General features: G+C 44.8%; 3 protein-coding genes across 5 annotated transcripts; 1 reads left to right on the forward strand and 2 right to left on the reverse strand.

Annotated features, from left to right (window-relative positions):
• Window positions 1-98: 98 nt before the first annotated feature.
• UNG (uracil DNA glycosylase) lies at window positions 99-4,816 on the reverse strand. Its single transcript, XM_066979193.1, has 7 exons — window positions 4,658-4,816; window positions 3,979-4,188; window positions 3,814-3,909; window positions 3,039-3,136; window positions 2,291-2,379; window positions 2,016-2,194; window positions 99-1,500 (listed from the first exon to the last, which is right to left on the reverse strand). Exons 1-7 carry the CDS (start codon window positions 4,745-4,747, stop codon window positions 1,360-1,362), a joined length of 903 nt encoding a protein of 300 aa, XP_066835294.1. The 5' UTR covers window positions 4,748-4,816; the 3' UTR covers window positions 99-1,359.
• An 84-nt stretch (window positions 4,817-4,900) lies between these two features.
• On the forward strand, window positions 4,901-6,446 carry ALKBH2 (alkB homolog 2, alpha-ketoglutarate dependent dioxygenase; the record flags this gene model as incomplete). Its single annotated transcript, XM_048073659.2, has 3 exons — window positions 4,901-5,096; window positions 5,312-5,510; window positions 5,647-6,446. Coding segments are annotated over 3 exons (705 nt in total), but the record flags the coding sequence as incomplete, so codon positions are not given.
• A 448-nt stretch (window positions 6,447-6,894) lies between these two features.
• USP30 (ubiquitin specific peptidase 30) lies at window positions 6,895-20,969 on the reverse strand. Of its 3 annotated transcripts, none has more exons than XM_066979189.1 (13): window positions 20,953-20,969; window positions 20,532-20,662; window positions 18,900-19,082; window positions 17,857-17,960; window positions 16,916-17,014; window positions 16,127-16,169; window positions 15,765-15,859; window positions 14,942-15,001; window positions 13,730-13,816; window positions 13,080-13,160; window positions 11,830-12,049; window positions 11,056-11,164; window positions 6,895-9,965 (listed from the first exon to the last, which is right to left on the reverse strand). In XM_066979189.1, coding segments are annotated over exons 1-13 (1,479 nt in total). In that variant the 5' UTR covers window positions 20,955-20,969; the 3' UTR covers window positions 6,895-9,700. The 3 variants fall into 3 exon arrangements, with proteins under 3 accessions (XP_066835290.1, XP_047929818.2, XP_047929817.2); XM_048073861.2 differs by lacking the exons at window positions 20,532-20,662; window positions 20,953-20,969 and adding exons at window positions 19,900-20,007; window positions 20,159-20,177; XM_048073860.2 differs by lacking the exons at window positions 20,532-20,662; window positions 20,953-20,969 and adding an exon at window positions 19,900-20,007 and having other exon boundaries at window positions 16,127-16,166.
• Between the last annotated feature and the right edge of the window lie 478 nt (window positions 20,970-21,447).

Genomic DNA, 21,447 nt, shown 5'->3' on the forward strand with positions numbered 1-21,447 from the left:
GGAGCTCCCGGCCAGCCCTTGGCCAGCAGCCCCCAGTCAGGTCTCACCCAGGCCCCCCCCACAGCTCCTTTCTAACCATATCAGATCACAGCACAACATAAACGGAGAAGTTTTTATTTAAAAAAAACAAATCTGGAAAAACAAACAAACCTCAACACATTTGAAAACTTGACTAGTGTTACCTTTCAGAGTAAATACAACAGAAAGGTTTACAAGGGTATTCTATAAAAACTTGAGTACAGAACAAGGCACTTTCATTAAAAGAAAGTATGAAGTCAAAGCTGGACTGGAAACCCAGAAGCAACAAGTCCTCATCTTCTGCCTGGAGTGATGATGAGTTATTTTCTACAGTGGCTAGAACCCTCCTTTTACTTCTATGAAGGCAAAGCACAAAACTATCTCTGTGTTACAATCTTAAAAGATCTGATCTGAAACCTTCAGCCCATCAACTGGCAAACCTCGATGGACAAAACTTCTGTTGGAATCAGCAGTTATTTGTCAGAGAGATCTGCAGGAAAATCCCCACTCAGCACAGGAGCTTTTTTTTTGTGAGACCGCTTTCATATCTTATGTTCTGATTTTACAGAACATCCAGCGATCCAGCTCCAGTGGTATACGCCATACAGGATCACCCCAGGGTTCATCGTCATCACAGCTTACCTGTCAACCAAGTGATTAACACAGCACACAGTCTAAAAAAAACCCTTAGGTCCCCCTTTAAAGGGCACGTTTCCTTTGGGAACAAAAAGCTCAGAACATGACCGGAGTGTTGGTCACAGGCTGCCCTTGGCTGCTGGGCAGGTTAGCCCTGAAACCTTGAGAACAGACACAGCGAGTAAAGCATATGACAGTGTATTAACAGTCCCAAGAACTTGTGTTTCTAATAAATCTTGCATCTGTAGCAAAAAGGGGGCGCGAAAAAAAAGTCTTCTCCCACAAGGGGAATCAGAGTGGCTCTAGTTTCACTCCCCCAAAAAAGAAACCCAGATTTGCATAGCAAAATGCTAAGGAGGAAGAGGTAAGGCAAGGCGTTATTTACAAAAGCTGAACAGCTTAACCTGTAACAATTCACATCCCTTCACAAGCAAACATTTTCCCATCACAACAAACACAAATTAACATGGAACTGTTTTCCTTTGCTTCAAACCAGGCTGAAATCTGTTCAAAAAGTAGTCAAAACAGTCCACATAACATTCAAATTTGCTCTTAAAACAAAAGAAAATCCGAGAGTTAGGTCTTTTGTTCCTTGAACAACATCAGGAGAACAATCTCAGGTCAGCAGAAGTTCTGCAGAAACGAGACAACCCTTGAAACAGGGGCTGTTTCTGACCACCAGACCCCACAGCTCATGCTCGCAGCTCAGAGCGCTCTCCAGTCAATGGGCTTCTTGCCGGATTTCTTCAGCAATTCGTTTGTCTTAGAGAAATGCCGACAGCCAAAAAATCCCCTGTTCACAGAGAGAGGCGAAGGATGAACCGTCTGCAGGACGTGGTGGCGCTTCTGCGAAAGGTAAAAGGAGAAAAAAAAACTCGTTAGATCTGCATGGTTTTATCTCCCTGGACGAGGCTGGCTGCTCCACTTCCTTGCAAGCAGATGTGATTTCCTCTCCACATTTCCTCGGTCTCTCCTGAGAAAGGAAGGCCCAAAAACCCAGCCATGAAGGCAAAGACTTTTGTTCCACTGAGCAGAGGCAGGAGGGGCTGTGCACAGAAACAACAACACCCAGCCCTTTTTCAGTTGCTGTAATCCTAACAAATTTTACCCTTATTCACAAGACCCTTCCTAGAAATACTGTCTGGGTCATCAACTGGATGCTCTTCTGAGAGCAAGAGGTTACGCTTGCTCCACTTTTGTTGCCTAATTCTGGCAAAGACCAAGCTAGAACAAAAAGATAAGTTTGACAGCAGAGTTCAAGCAGGGAGGAAAAACTCAACTCTGTAAGGAAACTGCCCTCTAGTGTCCACCATTCAACTGACAAAAAAAAAAGTGAGTCTGAAAAGAGAAATAATCTGTACCCTGTCAATAGAGCTGCCTTTCTTCTGCGCGTAGGCTCCCCAGAGCATGAAGACAACGCCATCCAAGTTCTTGTTCAGCCAGGACACCACCACATCTGTGAACTGCTCCCAGCCCTTCTCCTTGTGGGAGGTGGCCTGGTGAGCTCGCACCGTGAGGACAGCGTTGAGCAGGAGCACGCCTAGCACACAAACAAAGCCACGTTAACTGCCTTTTCCTGCTTCCCCTGAGAAATGGTGAGTAACTGGAGGCGTTCCTAGGATCTCAGTTAACTTACCTTGCTTGGCCCACCCTGTTAGATCTCCATGACCGGGGTGAGTGAAGTCTTCAATATCAGTAGACAGTTCCTTGTAAATATTTTCTAAGCTGGGGGCAGGAAGGGAAGGAAAAATGAGACTTAAAATTATGCTTCTGAAGCAAACTAATGATCTGGTATTTAGATATTCAACAAAACTTATATGATAAGGTATCTCAGAATCTTTATTCAATTTCTACTTAAGTTACTATTACTCCTCCTGGGAAAATTAGAGCTTTGCCTTTCCTACCAGTTATCAAGCAAGTCCTAACCTTGCAAGCACTTCCAGCAGCATCCAAGTGTCATAAATTCACTGCCAACAACTAAGACACACCTGTGCTCTTAGAAGTGCACGCTTAAAGATAAGAGCAGACAGCGCCGCTTACTGCTCTTACACTAAACAATGAGATTATTGATTTTAATTTAATCATTTAAGATAACGCAGCCGTTTGTAGCAGCTGGGCAACAAGGCCTCTTTGTGTGCCTGGCTAGATGCTTTAGGAGAAGGCCTCAGCACCACAAGTGTAAATTTAAGTCTAAGCATGCTCTTCAGAATGCTACCTCCAGAGAATTATGCACATCTTCAAAATGATCTTTCCTCTAGGCAATGCACAACTCAAGTTTCAGCAGCTGTGACATATCCCCTGTCAATGATCTGACTTGCAGCCATGCGTAACAGAATAAATAGTTTGTAAATAACAGTACTTTTGCAAATTGAGTACTGCCATACCTGGGTGGAGGTGGAACGGGCTTCTGGACACTGAAACAGAGCCCATGAGCTTGATTAGGTCCATGATAGGGATCTTGTCCCAAGACTACAACCTTCACCTGAAAGCAGAACTTTATTATTACTGAGTTGCAATCAGCATTATTGCCAAAAGAGGAAAAAAAAGCTTACAAGCAAGCTCTATCCTAAATCAGGCAGACAAAAACCCAAAGAACCGACATACCTCACTACACACAAGTTAAGGAACACAGCTCCTACCTAAGTCTAAACTCACCGCGGTTTTTCTGCCAAGGTTATGGAAGTACTTTGAGTACAAACAACCAAAGCTTTCAAAAATCCACAACACTACGAGGGTATTTTCCAAGGAGGTTTCCTTAGATTTGAATTTTACGACTCATTCACAGTGATATCCACGATTACAAACACAGCTTATTGCCAAGGGGATTACCTAAGCCAGTCACACATATTTTTTAATTACAGCTCATTAACATAGTGGAAAAAAGCAAGTTGTACGAGATGCAAAAACAGGCACTATGTTATATGCCGGTAACACTAAAAATAAGGTCAAGAGCCCCACTGAATTTTTAAGGGAAAGCCCACGGCTGGTAATAAAACATCAAAACTGAACTTGGGTGTGGGAGGAGATCAACCGAGCGGGACCCGCAGGTGCTGTGAGCCAGCAGCACCCATGCCAGGGCAGCCCGCAGGACCCCACAGCCGTGCCCGTGTCCGTGCCCATACCCCCCCCAGAGACTGGCACCCCCCCAGCCGCACTCACATCCCTGATGTCGCACATCTGCGTCCAGGTGAAGACCTGCTCCGGGGGCGGGTACACGGTGTGCCGCTTCCTCTCCTCCGCCACGAAGGCCATCAGCTGCGGGCAGAGCGGGCGGATCAGCAGGGACCGGGACCGGGACCCCCCCCACCCCGGCCCGGCGCTCACCTCCAGGAAGTAGGGCTTGGAGAACTCCTTGGCCAGCTGCCGCCGCCAGCTCTCCCCGAAGCCCGGCGGCACGTTGCGCTCTGCCAGCCGCTGCAGCGCCGCCTCCTTGTTCCTGCGGATCCGCTCCTGCTGCTCCGGGCTCAGCGGCGAGGCCCCGCCCGCCTCGCTCCCCGCAGCCTTCGCCTTCTTGGCGGCGGCGGCACCACCGGCCTGGAAACGGCGAACGAGCAGGCGGCTGCAGAGCGGGCCCAGCCTCTGGCCGAGCACCCGGAGCGGCCCGGACGCCATTCCGAGCCGTTCCGCGCCCCGCTCCGCCCCGCTCAGGGCGGTCCCGCGGTGCCCGCGCCCCACGCGGCTTTTTCGCGGCAAAACAGCGCCGAGCCCCGCCCCCCGCGCGCTCTGAATTTCCTATTGGCCGCGGGCAGACGGTCCGCTCCTCCCTATTGGCCAGCCGCAGCGGCGCGGGGCCAGTCTACCTAGCAACCGTGCCCTGAGGATGCCCCCCGAGCCCATGGGGCGCCGGCGGAGCGCGGGCTCCTTTGGCGGGGCAGCGCCGCGGCGTTGGGACGGGACCGGAGCCCCGCATCCCCCCCGGGACACCGGCGCCCCCCAGCGCCCCGTGCACCCCCAGGTCCCCGCTCCCCCCAGCAGCCGCTCCCCGCATCCCTCTCCCCATCACCTCGGCATCGCCGCCCGGCTCCGGGGAGCGGCTGCGCTTCCTGGCGGGCGCGGGGCCGAAGAAGGAGAGCAGCGTGCGCTGCCCGATCATGGCTGCGGCGGCGGCGGCGGGACCCGCGTGGGCTGGGGAGGCGAATTGGCGCCAAAACCGGACGAGGGGGCGGGGCGAGGGGCGGGGCGGGGCGGGGGGCGGGGCTCCGCGCGCGCATCCGCGGCTCGCGGCACCGGGGGCTGATGGCGGGGAGGTGCGGGAAGAGGCCGCGGCCGGAGGAGGCGGAGGGGGAGGACGGGGGGGCCGTGCCCGTGCCCGTGCCGCCGCCCCCCCCCCTGCCGCCAGATCCGCGGGCAGGGCCTGAGCTGCGAGTACCGGCTGCTGTTCGGCCCCGCCGAGGCGGACGGCGTCCTGCGGCGGCTGGAGCGGGACGTGCGGTACCGGCCGGGTGAGCGCCCGGGAGCCGCCGCCGCCGAGCGGGGAGGGAACGGCGGCGGCACCGGGGGGGGGAGAAACAGAGGTGGGCGGCTGTCAGCTGCTGCCTGCGGGACCCGGGAACTCGGGGGGCTGACATCCCCTGGGGGGGACATCCCGGGGCGGTGGCATCCCCCGGTAACCGGGCCGCGGAGCTAACCCCGACCCCTTTGCCTCTCGTTTGAGCAGACGACCAGACCAAGCTGCACGTCTTCGGCAAATGGCACAGCATTCCCAGGAGGCAGGCAGTCTACGGAGACCCCGAGCTGACGTACACGTACTCGGGGGTCACCTTTTCTCCCGAGCCCTGGATCCCAGTTCTCGAACACATCAGGGACCGCGTTGCCTCGGTCACGGGACACAACTTTAATTTTGTCCTCATTAACAGGTACGTCAGATGTCCGACTGCATCGAGCAGCTTGTCGTTCAGATGAAAAATTGCTTGCTTGAGTGTCAATAGATCACTGAAAAATTGTTTGACGTTCATTTTATGGAACTGGGAGAACTAATTATTCCGCTTACAGATACAAAGACGGTCTGGACCACATAGGCGAACACCGAGATGACGAGAGAGAACTGGTCCCACGCAGCCCCATCGCGTCTGTGTCCTTCGGAGCCTGCAGGGACTTTGTTTTTAGGCACTGTGATTCCCGAGGGAAAAACGCAACGCGCCGCATCAAGCCCGTCACGCTGCAGCTAGCCCACGGCAGCCTGCTTATGATGAAGTACCCCACCAACGTGTACTGGTATCACAGCCTGCCCGTCCGCAAGAGGGTGCTCAGTCCGAGGATCAACCTGACGTTTCGGAAAGTGATAGCTATAGACAAGAAGTGAGATACTCGGCGATCAAGCACCCGGTCTTTAGACTCTGAAAATGAAGGTTTTCTTCCCCAGTATGGCTGCCAGTTTGTGCCTCAAACAGTCTTTGACAATCCAAAGCATTAAACCAGAAAAGTTGATAGTATACCTGGTAATTTGCTAATAAATAGTGCAACTATTGATCTGCAGTGCCAAGAATGCTTTGTCAGTATGCTGTTGCTGTAGTCCTGCTGACACACGTATTTTTAATGAGTAATACCCTTGTTTTGGTCGGGAGGAAGTTTGTTCTCATCTGATCTTAATCTGGCCGCTTGCTCAGAAAGATCAAAATACTCTGTATCGTTGAGATAGCAGTGAAAAGTTTGTAAATTCTATAAAGTGCAAGGTGTGATCATTCCGAGTGAGCCTGTAAGCTGACAGCATTCATTGCCTGACACTTTCTAATATGTTCTGTCAATGAGTTACACGTTGCTTGTTTTTAAAAATAAAATACAAATGAGACCAACGTGAAAGGAGGATTGCTAAGATACAAACACAGTGAGTGCAATATGCTGTACAGTCACTATGACCAGTCTGCAGCTATTCCTCCGTTGCTTTACCTCGTCTGCTTGCACGGAAGACCGGGTTCTTTTGGTCAGCAGCGTGGTGGGACAGGACAGGAGGATGCCCGAGGTCCTGAGCCAGAATGGGAACTGGTCCCTGTGTAACCAGGCTGTAAATGTGTGAGTAGCGCTGGGCTGCAGCAGGTCTGGCAGGGCTATGGAATTAACACAGTTTGGAATGGATAATCCCCACCCTCTGCCACTACCAGAAGTGGGATATTTAGCGTGGAAAGCTGTGGGAATGCATTTTACCCAGAGAATGTGAAGTGCTGCTTCTGTCAGATACACCGTATGTGGCCTAGCTTAGAGCTTGGTCTTTGTTTCAAGAAATTACCACATGCGGACAGCTACTTCTTCTGTTAAGTTTGTTCGTTTATTGCTACTGTACAGTTACAAAAATACCCTGAAGTGAAAACGCAACTTCAAACAGCAGCGCAGTGGTTTGACTCTAATATCGTACATTTTTAAATAATACACAAAATAAAACAAGAATCCAAACGCAGAGATGTCACCCGGGGGGCCTTATCCGATGTTTTGTAACCTACATTTCCTTAACACCTTTTCCACCACGAAAGCTTGTGAGTAACAAGGAACAATATTGGATGATCCTCACGTGCCTGCACAGAGCCCAGTGACTTCAAAAGGTGGAGGCCGGGTGGCAAAGATCTGCAAAGGTCTTTGATGCTCCCAGTAGGCTGAGAGTATCCAGCACAGCACAGGACCAGGACTGAGGCGCCGACACTTGCCACACCTTCCTCAGAGCACTAAGCCAAGGCTGCCTACTCCTTCCCAACAGTGAAAACCAGAACAAATGCTGACTATTCAACCCTCATCTCTGTAGCCCTCAAGGAAGCTTTCAGAGTAAGCCTGCAGCTGAGTGACAGCGAGCAGTTTATTATGTCACGCGGCAACTATGCCTCCATACTCAAACTAGTCCCTGCTAGAAAGCAGCTCTTTGAAAAAAAAAAGAAAAAAAAGCAACCATTAAAGGTGCAAGTTTGTAGTACTGTGTGGCTTTATGTCACCGTTATGTCACTGTTACTTATGTCACGCTGATGAGTTTAAGACTGTTAGTCCATTGTGTGCGCATGTTCTGACTCACCTCCAGCATTGCTGCTTTCTAAACAAAATGACCTGTTCGAGTGAACTTAACATTCAGAGTTTAAAAGCCCTAAACAGACCCTACTGAGAACAGGTATTGCAGAATATACGCTACTGGCAGTGGAAATGTTTGAGGTACAAACTGTAGACCTGCTGGAGCTAGCTGCTTTGCAGGATGTTTTCTCTTGGGTGACCCCCAGCACTGCTTTACAGAATTCCTACCGCCCACCCGTGCTGCCCAGAACGGAGGAGTCTCTCCCCTCTTAGCTTCCCCAAGCCTGTTAGATCTTAATTCAGGACATTTTTGGCATTTTGCATCCTTTTTTTTTTATTTTTTTTCCTTAAAAAAGAAAAGTTAAAACCACGCTACTGCTGGTGCCCTAGCCTAGACAGGGAGGCTTCTTCTAATTAGTAGGTTTGTAGACTTAGAGCGTTTTACATACTATGAACGTTACCTGGAGAAGGAGTTGTGATCCATACTCTGGAACAATGTGACTGTAATAAGTCTTTTTTCATGTACATCTATTACCACTCCTATTTTAGCTGGTTTTGAGCTTCCCATTAAGGAACTTGAACGCCTGTGAGCTTCACGTAGTGATATCAATATAGGAAGTAGAAAGTTGCCTTAAAAAACTACTAAGGCAGTTGTTACCATTCGAAAACGTAGTTGCTGCTATACACTGAAACATCTAGTCTGAGAAATTAGTCTTTTTCTTCCAAGCTACAAGGACAAAAGAGAGCTAAAAACAGTCTACATACTTTATTCCCGATCATTTAAAAAGTCAAAAGTAGTTTTTGCTTCTCCTTTCCTGCTTTGTTTGGGATTATTTTTTTTAAACACATCAATCTAGAGCAGCAAAGTACAACTTCCATGTACTTTGCAGGTCTCTCTATGTGTGGAGAGCTGCATATCTAACGCAGTGACAGTCTTTCCAGACTACTTTACCAGACAAGCGTCCATCAGTCCTGATTCATTTGCAGATACTCTAACGAGGATGCTTGGGCTGTTATATACCTTAGCTCACAGTCACAACCAGAATAAGCCCTAATGCTCAGCTGCAAGCCTGACAACGTACATGTGAAGGGTTGATGGAAAATGACGGTTTGCAACATTAAAATAGGAAGGGCGCATCTAGAACACCAATTACAGTAGCCTTGAAGTAACGGCATTAAAAGTTGTAGTCCATACTACAAGCAACAGTATTCACAGTTTCATAGTGACCAAGGGAATTACAATACTGATCGCTAACAAAAGCTTCCGTCTCTTAATTTCACCTATAGAGCAAAGATACAGGGCAACAAATCAGGGCGTCAGCTCTTCATTGATAAAAGAATTTGATCTTTTCTCCTGGAAAAAGGAAACTGCAGTTTGAATCAGTAAAAGTATTTTTGTGATGTATAAAGAACTGAAATCTTAGGAAAACGGTGAAGAGGGAAATAGATTTTTGGATTGTGCCTATTACGTAGAGATGCCTTGTTTTATTCATTAGCTGTGATATCAGAAGAAATCTTGTTTGTTCGTAATTCATCCCATCATCTTGAGACATTTATCAGAACACAACTGACATGCAGTGGACTCAGACAACGGTAACCTAACTATTCAAATAAGCTCAAGGCACTTTGTTTCTCAAGTCATTGCCTTTGCTAACGGTAGCTTCCCATCAGCTGCTTCTGGGGCTCCCTCGTTCAGAAACGTCTGCAGTGAAATGTACAGGATTAAAAGCATCTCCCTTTGAAAATTCACACGTCAGAATAGGGAATACGGCCCTGGGAAGTCTGTTTGAAGTGTCTGTTTTAGAGCTGTGATGTTGACAAAATTACTACCTAACAGAATAAATGCTTCTGTAATACAAATACGTTTTGGACTGCACAGCATTAGCAGACCAACTTTGGGTAGCATAATTTTGGTACAAAACAACTCCCACAGGAGCCAGCCGTTGCCATAGAGGGAGGGGAAAGTTAAAGGGCCTGTGGTGGATTATTTGCATAACAGACAAGAGGTGCAATGAGGATCTCGGAGGAATTTTGGCAGTTTTTGTCCTCCTTCAGCTCTCAATCATTCTTCAGCCCTCAGCTCCAAACGTTGGTGCTGTACCTTCGAGTGAACACGCTCATAGAAAAGCAAGTACGCACTAGAAGAAAGGACTTCCTGCAAACTAGCTTTGCGAACTGTGTCATCTGAAATCCATAACCACTGATTGCTGACAGACAGCGGGTTCTTTGAAGAAGGTGGAGAGCGGCGGTAAGTCACAAAGTGTCCAGAATGCATGTCTCCGTGATGAACTACGACTGCCATCAGACGGTAAAGGTATACAGGGGAACTGAAGGAAAAATGAGAAAAAGGAAAGGGTCACCAGACCTCGCGGATCACACATGTACCTAAAGAAGCTCTCTCTTGTTTTCTCTTCAGTTGCAACTTCTTTTCGGAGCAAATAGATGTCTCTGTCAGAGACATGCTGCTTTGCAATTACTTCTCAGTATACTAAGTCTTCACTGCAGTGCTGCCTTATTCTGCTGAGAAAACCAAACCATTCATTTCAAAAGTTTAATGCACCAGAGGGCTACTACGTTTTGCACAGTGTAACTGATTGAATTTTTCAGCAATGTTTTCCATCAGATGTACCAACATGCCACTGTTTAGTTCTTACAGCACTGACTGAACAGAAAAGTTATTCTAGAAAGATGTTGTTTTTAACTGAAAAGAGGTAAAGTTGTGTCAGGTAATCCACAGATGACAATGGGTGTACTTGCAAGGACTTGCTCTACAACTGTCTTCAGAACAAATATTTGGCACAAATCGCTTCCAGGCTCCTCTTCCTACAGAGACTGCAGGAAGTGTGTTCCCCATGGAAATAATAAGCAATGGGAGACAGAAGAAATATTATAGAACTAACTGTCATTGGTTGCAGACATGAAAACAAGTGAATCTTCTCAAAGGCCAAGAAAACCAATTATCAGCAGAAGCATCAAGACTGGATTTACAAAGTAGAATCATTGCAGCTGCAACTTAAATTGAGCTTGTTAAAAATAATTGTAAAGAAAAATTTGTAAGAGTTCTAAGAATTTCTTGCGATAATTATAAAAAAGTAAGAGGAAGAAGTAAAAGGAAGGGGTAGTAGAAAAACGGTAAGAATAAGAATATGGGTATTCAGAAGAATGACTGCTGCATCATGAATCATAGAAAGGAGACTGAATTTTGCTTGTAATATGCTATACTCTGTTTTCTAGGAGCAGAGAAATGGAGCCAAAGACAACCACAAAAAATCGGCCAAGAGAAGAGCAAAAAATTTCTGCACAGGAGCTAGGACAGATGTTAAATGCTATGACTACACAGCCTTCTGCTAAAGACAGAATAAAGAAATACATAATTTGAACAGACAAATACAAACAGGATACACATTTCTCACTTACCTGCACTCAGGGAATGCAGTGAGCGAAAAAGCTCCCGAGGACATTAAAAATGAAGTGGAGCAGGCACCATTCATAATGAGCGATTTAGTACCATGTGTCTGTTCTGCATCTGCAAAAAAGAGGAGACATTCAGTAATTTAACTTAAGATTGCTAATAACTGCTTCTGTTTCTACTGTATCTAAAAAGTATTGTGAAGTACTGTGAAACTATTTTGCTCGATTCGCTACATTAGCGCAATCCCTAAGCAATGAGAGGAGTATAATATAAAAACAATTACCACCGTCTTTGGATATGACACGTGAAAATGGCCACGTGTACAAAATCCCAAATAAGTAAAACAACCCCGAGTTGCCTAAGTCGTAGACTTACTACAGCTAGATTTTCCAGTTGCTTTCTAAGAAGTCACCATTCAAAGCATTCTTTCTGTGCCTGTTCTGAAGCCTCAGAAGAGATCACTAACAAGCTAATCGCTAGGACTTCCGAGTACAACGTTCATCAGTCCTTTGGATCTAAAACATGTAAGTCCTTCGCTATATGGCATTTGTTTGTTTCTATGTTTTTTAATATCCAGTAGAATCAAATTAAATAATTAAAACTGAACTGTAAGCCCGGAACAGGATATCTTATTACTTGCTGGGAAAGGGATTTTTACCCATCCTCTTTACACAGTTTAAGTAAAGATACTGCTCTTAGAATGACATTCTGCACATCAGATGATGTTTTATCACTGAAATGGAGAAATACCTGACTTATTTTACTTTCAAAATAAATACCTGAAGGTTTTACTGCTACCCCATCCTTTGTTCCAGGCTTTGTCTCTTCAGAGTTTTTCTGATTCAGATCACTCTGGCTTGATTTATGAACAGGAACGTGATACTTGTAGATGTCCATGATCAGGAACTCATTGAACTGTACGTGTTCATGACGTTTCAGGGGTGTGCCTTGGTTTGACCAGCTCAGTCTTTGCAGATGGATACATAAACACTGAGGGAGCTTCAGCCAAGTTCCATACAAAAGGAAAGCCAAAATACATTTTAAATGAAGAGAAACAGCTCTTAAAAGTTAAAAGCACACTAATGGAATGGGTAACTCTAACGGATAAGGAAAAAAATCAATGAACTGTTGTTTCTTTATGTGTTACTCTATCTGCATTAAACTTATTGCAGTAGTATCTGTGAATCACGATAAAAACTCACAAATTTTGAGATTTCTACTGATGCCATTACTGTTCACTAGGCAGTAGGAGAGCTCAGATTAATCATTTTCTCCAAATGGCAGAAGAAAAAATAAGTCAATAAAGATATGTTCTTGTTCCTAAAAAGCACATATCATTTAGCTTGTTGATGTGTGAGGTAGAAATGAGGACTGGAATTTGTTGCAGTGAGACATTTGCTAACACCCAATAAGTAATAGCTTTGCACAGTAAAAGTACATGGTGAAAAAAAGTCGAGTAGTTACTAATATCTGACACTCAGATGTCATGTCAGGGCTAACCTTTGTCAGTAAGTACATATTATTATTAACAGCACCTAAGGCTCTTAATTAGACCAGTGCCCTGTTGTCCTCTGCATTATATAATCACAAAGTAAGAAGAAACAAGAGCTTCTAATATAAATTGTACCTGCTGTTTAGCACCGTATTCTGTTGTTTAAACCATCAGTATTTAGAACATTTTAAATTCTTTGAAATGTGCATTTGCAAAATATCATACAAATAAATTTTATATATGAATCACTTTACTTACCAAGAAAATAAAGAATTAACACAAGACATACGAACTGCAATTAAGCCAAACTCATGTTTAAACACTTTGCTGAATAAAATAATATTCACATTCTTTAAGCTACAGAGTTGATGCTTTGCTGAAGCAAGACCTCAATGACTACAACTATTTGACAAGTGAACTTTTTTTTTTTAAGTTAAAGTGCAATACCAAGAAGTAGACATGAAGCAAACAGATGAAAGAAAGAAAATACTGTTTAATAAGACTGAAAAACAGATTTGGGGGGTTAGTTTGCCTCACCTTCCCTAACTTCAATTGCTTAACAAACGTTGTTCTCTGGTTTTCTATGCTCTGTCCATTCAGACTCCCTTCTGCCTGAATCTGCAATCAAAGGGAAAAAATAGCCATTTGATTACTTGTTGTACCTAATTACACATCATAATACTGTAGACAAAAGTAACTTTCTGTCAAGAGCTATGCTCAGTTCATTAATTGCATATACAATTTTCCATGAACATTTTCAAGAGTTGTTGGTCTATCCTAATGGATCACAGTTCTAACACAAAATTAAGCAGAAATGAGCATTTAGAAAACAAACCCAGTCTGCAGGTTTACGTGTAGTTCTCTGCCTCTTCTGTTAGTTTTCAAACAAACCATTTTGGATCTCTATTATCAAACCGCAGTCACCTGTAAAGTACTGTTTAAAAATACCAGAACAAAAAAATATCTCAAGTATTATCTAGATCCAAATAAAGCATTTGTAAATTGTTATACTAGTAATAAATAAAGCTTAAAAAAAAAGTGAGGTAGTAACTCCCTTTTTATCGTAAGAAATCCCAAGCAGGCTGGAGGCTTTAGTCATGAAACAAGGAGTAGAAAACCAAAGCCATAATTCTCAGTCAGAAGGCTTGAAATTGAGCTAGAATGGTACATAAATTAAAACTACATACTTTTGTGCAGTTGTCACACACAACATCCTTCACAGATTCAGAGGATATGAAATGATGGAGGCAGTGATCCAGCGTCAGTGGACGACCCTTAGAACAACACCAACACCAAAAATTATTTGCAGTAGTTTTAGGGTGCGTACCATTTAATTCTGTGACAGTATTTTCATAATCTCTGCCATAGGAACCATAAAATTGCAGATTTTCTTCTGGAGAAAACTGACTAACTGGCTGAGTATAGAAAGCATATCATACAACTAACTGTGGGGATTCTTCCTTACGCTGGATTCCACATGGAAAACATTGCAGCCAGTAGATATAAACAGTAGCTCTGACTCCCTGCGTGCCTCCTTTTGTGACATTTTAAAAATCACAAATTCCTGGGCCTGTTGCTATTTTTCCTCCAAAGTTCCAGCACCTCTTGGGTCACCTTTTGCACTTTGTCCCTCTACACAGGAGAAATACTGCATTTCATTGAGTTTAGGCATTGCTTCCTGTGCTTCCTTGTAGGATGTACTACACACTGCCAGTGTGAATGGCATTATCTTCAATGATGGTATAAAATAAAATACAAATAGCACAAGATGTATCAGAATCTGAATCCTCTAGCTATCCAGAAGCATATTCTGGAGATAGAAGTCAGTTTCCATGAGTGAAAGTAGTTGTTTCTTGCCTGTAAAGATAAATCTCTAGCAGACATTAGGTAACAAACTGCTACAGTACAAAGATCCTGCACATTTTGCCCCAGAAATCTACAGTGTTTTGTCATTTAAAGTTTCTTCACCAAGCCCAAGGGAAACAAAAACAATTTCTAGTTGAAATCACTTGATCTAAAAGACTGTATTGGGTAATAGCGTGCTATCACTGCAGAGACAGAGCACTTGAAGGTCACCTTCTGCAGCTGCCAAAAACACACGGCCCTTAGGATACGATCTGGTCTGTTCAAATTACGACGAAGAGACCAAACACTTCACCAGGAGAAACAGAAAACTACTGGTGTCAAAGTCAGGCTTGTTGTACTAACTGGTAATTTGGCATAACGCATTCGTGGTAAAGTACTGTGGTAGCACAACAGGATCATTTATAAAGACAATAAACTCTAGCTGCTCATTTACGCAGGCTGTAGCACCTTAAAAAGACAGCAGTGAAGATAAAGCTATGATGACAAGGCAGTAGATAGACCAGCTGGATCACGCATCAGAAACAGATACATACCCACACAGCTGCTGGAATACTCAGTGAGAGACTGTCAAAGGTATCGTACCTCACAGGACTCTGCAAGAGAATATTTCACATCCAGCGAGCAAAAGACTACAACAGACCAAAAAAAACACAAAACCAACCAACCACACAACACTGTCACGCAAGACAAATGTATACCTTCTGCTGTCCACGTATATCTGGTGGAATAGGGTCAAGAACACCCACGTTCCCCACTGCAGCGCTAGGAAATACCCGGTGCAGCGCACAAGGTGCTACTCTGCCTGTTTCTACTGAAGCTGCCCCTGCTCACTTAAATTCGTTTGCACATTTTTGAAGAGTGGAAGTACTAAATGTACTCTCATAGTTTGATCTATGAATGAGTTTTATTTTCTGTAATTTTTTTTTAACCTAGATTTTCTTCACCTCCTTACTCTGGAAAACTAGACCGCAACTTAATTTGCCTTTGCATGTACAGTCTCAATACTGCATGCTGAATGAATAGCTAGTCCTAATCCACGCGAGTGGATTTTCGGGTATGATACTCTGATATCGGATAATAAACGTAGTAAGACACTTATTGTCTGATAAGACAGCTGTTATCCCCAGAAAGTGAATCACACTGCATTTTCTTCAGTAAGTTTAGCGATATGTTCTTGTTCATCAGCAATACCATAAGTACCTGGAAAAGTAACAGCTGAAGCTGTCAGTCCTGCAAACCTTTGAGCTTAAACCAGCTACGTTGGAAACAAGGGCTGATGATTTCACCTCAGAATGCACTCTGAGTCTCAGGCATCCTTTTTCACGTATAGATAATACCAGACACACTTTGTTATACCTGGTGTTCACAGTGTTTGCAAACCATGTTGCTAGTCAGCCTTCCATGAAAAGGATGCTGAGACTTCCAGCGATTTGACACAGGAGGAAGAGACCCTGAAACACAAAATTGAAATTGCACTTTTATTTTCAAAACATTAACGTTTATCACTATAATTCCCCCTTCTTGACCCACAGCAACAAAAGTAACTGCTCTAAAACACATTCTGTCCCACTGACAAATATCTACTGGTATTTTACAGCTGAAGGGGAGATGTTCTTCAGTCCAATAAAGACAAAGATCAATTAATCTTATCCCCTTAATAAGCAAAGTGAATACGCTATGGATTAATATTTATATTTCAGGATGGAAAAAATACCTACCTCTTGTTCTGCAGCTTATTTGCTTTTGGGTTATTTCTGGCTGCTACAGGGGAAGATAAAAGATTCATTAACTCAGAAGACCTTAAGTATTAAATATGTTCTTATTTCATGCCTGATATGCCTTTTATATGTTATAACAATTGTATGAATTTCAGTGTCATCATATTTGAGAAAGACCAAAAAACCTGGCGCAACAATAAACTTCTAAGTGGCAAAAAAGAACACTTCTAATAAAAGGAACAATTAACCCATGGAATTCTCTGCCTGAGAGCACTGAAATAAAAGCCTAACAGATCTGATAGACTCTTTGTATACATTTTAGATAAAAAGAGATATAAATCTTCTACCAGCATTAAGCTGACCACTAATATTGCAAGATAAGCTACAACTTCACCTCCAAATGTATTACTCCATAAGCGTCCATTCTGCAGTTTTCAAACCTCTTTCATCTGTCATGTCTTACAGATAAGGAAAATTGGTTAGGTGGACTGCTGTTCCACGCTAGCACTTCAATCCCTACATTCAGTGGATTTAGGCACGCAAAAACCCACCTGGAAGTGGGATTGGTATAAACTCAAATACATTTGCTTTCAAACTTTTTTTTTATTCGTTTGCCTGACCTATTAATTCATTCCTATCAGAGCAGTAAAGAGCTTTGTAAACGTAATGAAAATGACTTCAGTTTCTAAACAGACACCTTATACTTGACATGCTTAGGAATCTAGGCAGACTGCCAAGGAGATATGGGAACTTCTCCTGACAATGAAATAACATCAGTAAAGGAGTCACCTCCAGTGAATGCACATCAAACAGATGCGTGACACGTGGCTGACGATCCCGTTCATCTTCCAACGAAGAGGTAAGTACGTGAAATAGTTCATGAGCATCCTATTAAGTAGAGACGTAAGAGTTAGAGAAAGCAAAACCAAAAGAAATCCAAACATACACCTGGGGTACTGATGCTCACCTGACTACATCATTGCACTAGGCAATTAAAGGAAAAATTACTGCTTAGAGCCCATCTTACACCTTAACAGCAATCATTTGCACATCCACTGCAATTTTGGCAAAAAGTGTTTTAGATGAAGCTGAACTTCACAACAGCACACATTATTAACAATAGTCTGCTCTGGATAAATTCAAAAGGTACTAAAACCCTTGGAGGAAAAAAAATGGATGTACAAGTGCCAGCTTCCCTGAGCTTCAATAAAAGCATCATTGAAATCTGTGCTATTTGTTTTGGCTCTGAAACATAAAAGAAGGATACAACCACATTTTGTGAATGAGATAATTGATTCGGTTCGTGGGCCAGCTGGATTCACTTAGTGGCTGAAAATACTGAGAACAAGGCTTAGAAATCTTGTATGTGACTGAATTTGGGAATGTTAGTGAAATAGAGCTCATAGATAGAATAGATACTTTAGCATAGACCCTTAAGATACAGCAAAGTTAGGGCTGTATGCCTTCTGTTTTAGTATTACTGGCTCCGTTTTACCAAATCTGGTGTAATTAAGTATGAGTTTTGAAGCAGATGGGGTTTCCATGACAAATATATACGCAAACTGAAAGCACCACTCATTAATCACATGGCTGTTCTCCTTCACTATTTAAAGTAAACTTTGCTACAGCAAAGATTTCACACCCAGTGTTATTAGTACTATAGCTTCAGTTTTCTTTTATTCCTTATCTAAGCTGTGTACCAGGCAGTTTAGCTTGAATTTTGTAATCACCTGCTCTTCAAATGATGAGATCTGCCACCTGTAAATTCTTAAAACTTCTAATAAGCAGCTGGCATCCAGGACATCATCTTCCGTTACCTCTTGACAGGATAAAGCTAAAGACATTACATTTTAAAATGTTAGAAGGTGCCGCAAAGAATGGTTAGAACACAGATCTCTGTATTTTGGGATTTATGGTACTTAGGCGTAACTGATTACCACAAAGTTAGTCTTGATTAAGACATATAAATGATGACAATCAAACTAGAATGTATTAATTAGCATTCTCACCTGACAGTGTAACAGACTGCATTTGTTTTCCTCATCTAATACATATGCAAAATAAAAGGTTTCTCAACTAACTGATACAGAGAGAATAAATATTAACACTGTATGAAAAGATAAATTTTATCCAACATAAAACGTATTTCATTTAATAGTCTGTATTTTTGACAAAATAGTAGGCTTGCAAAAAATGCTTAAATTGTATTATAATACATTAATTTTCTTGTATATAGATTTTTGAGTGCCCATCTAATTGCGATAGTATTTTCCTACTTATACCAAAACCATTTTTATATTGTTTTCAGCATTAATATTCTGTGAACAACAAATGCCTGTGGCAATGGGTTCCATAACCATGTTTTCAGCACCCCTGCTGCCCTCTACCTCAGTCTGTTCGACCTGCTGGGAAATGGCTTCTTCCAAACAGGGTGCAGGATGCTTGACTAGCCGCTGCTTCTTGATTGCCAGGCGAGTCAAGCAAGACCTGAAACATTCAGCTGTTGGCCAGGGAACCAAACAGCTTCGGGGACACATGCAGTTGGGCCTTATATTACTCGGGCTTGGTACAAAAATACCTTTTAGATCTCTACCTGTCTGTGAAAGTCGATTGAATTTGGTCAATGAGTTCAAAGTTAATAGGTAGAAATTTAAAAAAAAAAGATAGGAATGAGAGACCACCTGACCTTCCTTCCTTTAGGAAATAAAGCTTACAAAGAGCACCTATGCTAAGTATTTTCTTAGCTTATCACAACATGAAAAGGTGAAAGTACCTCTGAGGAGATGCAGCAAAGTGAGTGACAAGTATTGATGCTCGGTGGATTGGTTCTGTTCTGTCTTGTATTGTGCTGTAAATTCCTCCAGCCACTTGATGAAAGACGGACAGGAAGATAAGCCTTGCAGCAAAGAGTTCATAAAACAGGTGTTTCCTAAGTTCAGGAGGCCAGGTACGAGCCCTACAAATACATAGGTAAGAGTTTACACCATGAAGCCTAGGAAAACTTTACTATTTTCACCGGCAGGTGTTCCACTAGGTATTAAAATTACATTAAAATTAAATTATTTCAACCTATTCAGTGCCTGCACCTGCTGAAAATTAGAAGACTCCCATACGCATGACAGCATACTAGAGCTACGTACGTGGTGGTCTCCGAGAGTTTCACCACTCCAAAAGTCTTTCTAAATTTTTGTTTGAAAAATACTCTCTCTCCTGATAGGGATAGCTTTATATCAACAACAGTAAGTTTCAGCAAATTGCTGTACGAGCAGGAATTTAGAACTGTAAACGCTTGGTTCCCAACAGACAGAGCGCTGGGAGCCCCGGGGTCGCCGCTGTGCCTCGGCGGGGCCTGGGGAGGCCGGGATCACCACACCGTGCCAAAACCTCGCCAAGGGCTAGCACAGGGCATGTCTGTACAACTCCGCTTAGCGAGAGGCTTTCGCTTACCTTGTACTGATGTCAACGAGAAGGTATTTTGCACCCCAAAGCACAAAATAAAATCAAAGCCTTTACCTGCAGCAGTTCGGTAACGAGGTTATCACAAAAGCAATGTAAACATACGTATAATAAGTCTTAAATTTAAAAAAAAATAAAATTATATAGGGAATACTTTATGACAGCAACAGAAGTCAACAGTTCAACCCCGATTTCCTCAGGCGTCACGTTTCTAAACACGAGGAGAAGGGCCACAACCGTCTCCCCAGCCATAGCAAGGAACGAGGAAGCCGAAAGCAGAACCGAGCGCGTTCCCGACGCCGGCAGCGGGGCCGCACCTCTCCGGCGCCTCTTCCTCTGGGCGATGGGCCCCCACAGCACGTAGACACCGGCGGCCAGGGCGGCCGCCAGCCCCCCGAGCACGCCCCAGCTCCTCATCGCCGCACCTGCAGCGGGACGACGACGACGACGCCGCCGTCAGGGAGCGGCTCCGCGGGGCGAGGCGGGGCGAGCCGTGCCTGCCGCGGAGGGTTCGGCTCCCCCCGCCCCCGGGCCCGGTGCCGGTGCCGGTCCCATCCCCGCAGCCCCGGTCCTGACCTGGCGGAGCCGCCCCAGGCCCGCAACCCGCCCCCCCCGCCTCAGCGCCCCCCGCCCCGCCGCGGAACCCGTCCCCGAGGGCTGTGGGGGGGGGGCGGACGGCGGGCGGGGTGCGCCGGAAGTGGAGCGGGGGCCCGCTTAGCGGCCGGACCGCCCCTAGCAACGGTTGCTAAGGCCGCGGGAGGGCCTGCTCGGCCTGGCCCGGCCCGGCCCGGTCCGGCCCCGGCCCGCAGCCGGAGCTGGGCCCCGCAGCTCGGCCCGCAGCGCCGCCGCCTTGTGCCTGCAGCTGGGGGGCTTCGGGGGTCTGTTAGCAAGGGGTGTGTTGGCGTCCGGGCAGCGCTGGCAGCCACAGGCAGCTCTTGAGGGATCTCACCTCGAGGTGGCAGCTGCTGAGCGTGGCTGTGGGGCTGCTGCTGCTCACCCTCCAAGTTAATCCTGCCGGCCTCGGGTAGCCAAGGGCCTGCCTGGTGCTCCTGGGGTGCCTGGCGTTGCTCCACGTGTGACCTGTGCCGTGACAGAAGGACAAATAAAATTGACAGAAGGACAAATAAATAAATTGTCAGAAGGACAGATAAATAAATGAATTGACAGAAGGACAAATAAAATTGACAGGACCAAATCTCACACCCTTAACTTACTGGGAGAGTGGACCTTATTTAGTAAAAAAATAATACAGTTGCTGTATGCTGAAAACAAAGTTAGTGCTTCAATCCAGTGCATTTCTCTCTATTCAAAAAAATGCTATTTTCTACCAAGCTTTTGGGAGAAGCAACCAAGAGTTTCAGTGAACACACATTCACGGGCAGCTTTGTGGATAAATCTCGGCCTGGAACACCGTCAGGCTGCTGTGCTGAGGCTGTTCTGAACAAGGCCTGCAATGACTGCTTCCCTCTAGAAGCTTCAGTCCAATAACTCCTCCCATTCTAGACCTTATCTACAGTATTTTACCCAGTGAAACAGAACAGGCTTCTTAGATCATATAAAGCATTGAACTATGGTTCCTTTAACATGTATTTTCCGAAGAGGAAACACGAATCTTGAAAATCAGGAATGTGTTGGTAGACCAGTTTTATCTACCGAAGCCTTTCATTTTTTAATTGTTATGGGCCTGGTTGCCTTTCATTCCAAATAAACTGCTGAGCTCCTCTGTGGTAACAAATGGCTGGAACGATGCCATTCCTCACCCCAGTCATGTCACCACCCAAATCGAAGACAGGTAAAAGGGTGCACAACTGAAGAGTCATGTTGTTTGTGTAAATTTGTGCGTCTGGGAAGGACAAGCAGAAAAT

This window comes from Anser cygnoides, chromosome 17 (genome assembly GCF_040182565.1).
Source record: "Anser cygnoides isolate HZ-2024a breed goose chromosome 17, Taihu_goose_T2T_genome, whole genome shotgun sequence".
In the NCBI taxonomy this organism is placed as follows: Eukaryota; Metazoa; Chordata; class Aves; order Anseriformes; family Anatidae; genus Anser; species Anser cygnoides.

What these genes read in the sequence shown, in the direction of transcription:
- UNG (XM_066979193.1), bottom strand. Translation starts at nt 4,747, where the DNA reads ATGATCGGGCAGCGCACGCTGCTCTCCTTCTTCGGCCCCGCGCCCGCC. An exon ending in CCAAGCCCTACTTCCTGGAG is followed by an intron (nt 3,910 to 3,978) that starts GTGAGCGCCGGG and finishes CTCTGCCCGCAG; the next exon opens with CTGATGGCCTTCGTGGCGGA. An exon ending in AAGGCAGCTCTATTGACAGG is followed by an intron (nt 1,501 to 2,015) that starts GTACAGATTATT and finishes TACCTTTCGCAG; the next exon opens with AAGCGCCACCACGTCCTGCA.
- USP30 (XM_066979189.1), bottom strand. An exon ending in TCAGCAGCTGCCACCTCGAG is followed by an intron (nt 19,083 to 20,531) that starts GTGAGATCCCTC and finishes ATGTATTTGTAG; the next exon opens with GGCTCGTACCTGGCCTCCTG. An exon ending in TTGATGTGCATTCACTGGAG is followed by an intron (nt 16,170 to 16,915) that starts GTGACTCCTTTA and finishes CTTCCCCTGTAG; the next exon opens with CAGCCAGAAATAACCCAAAA.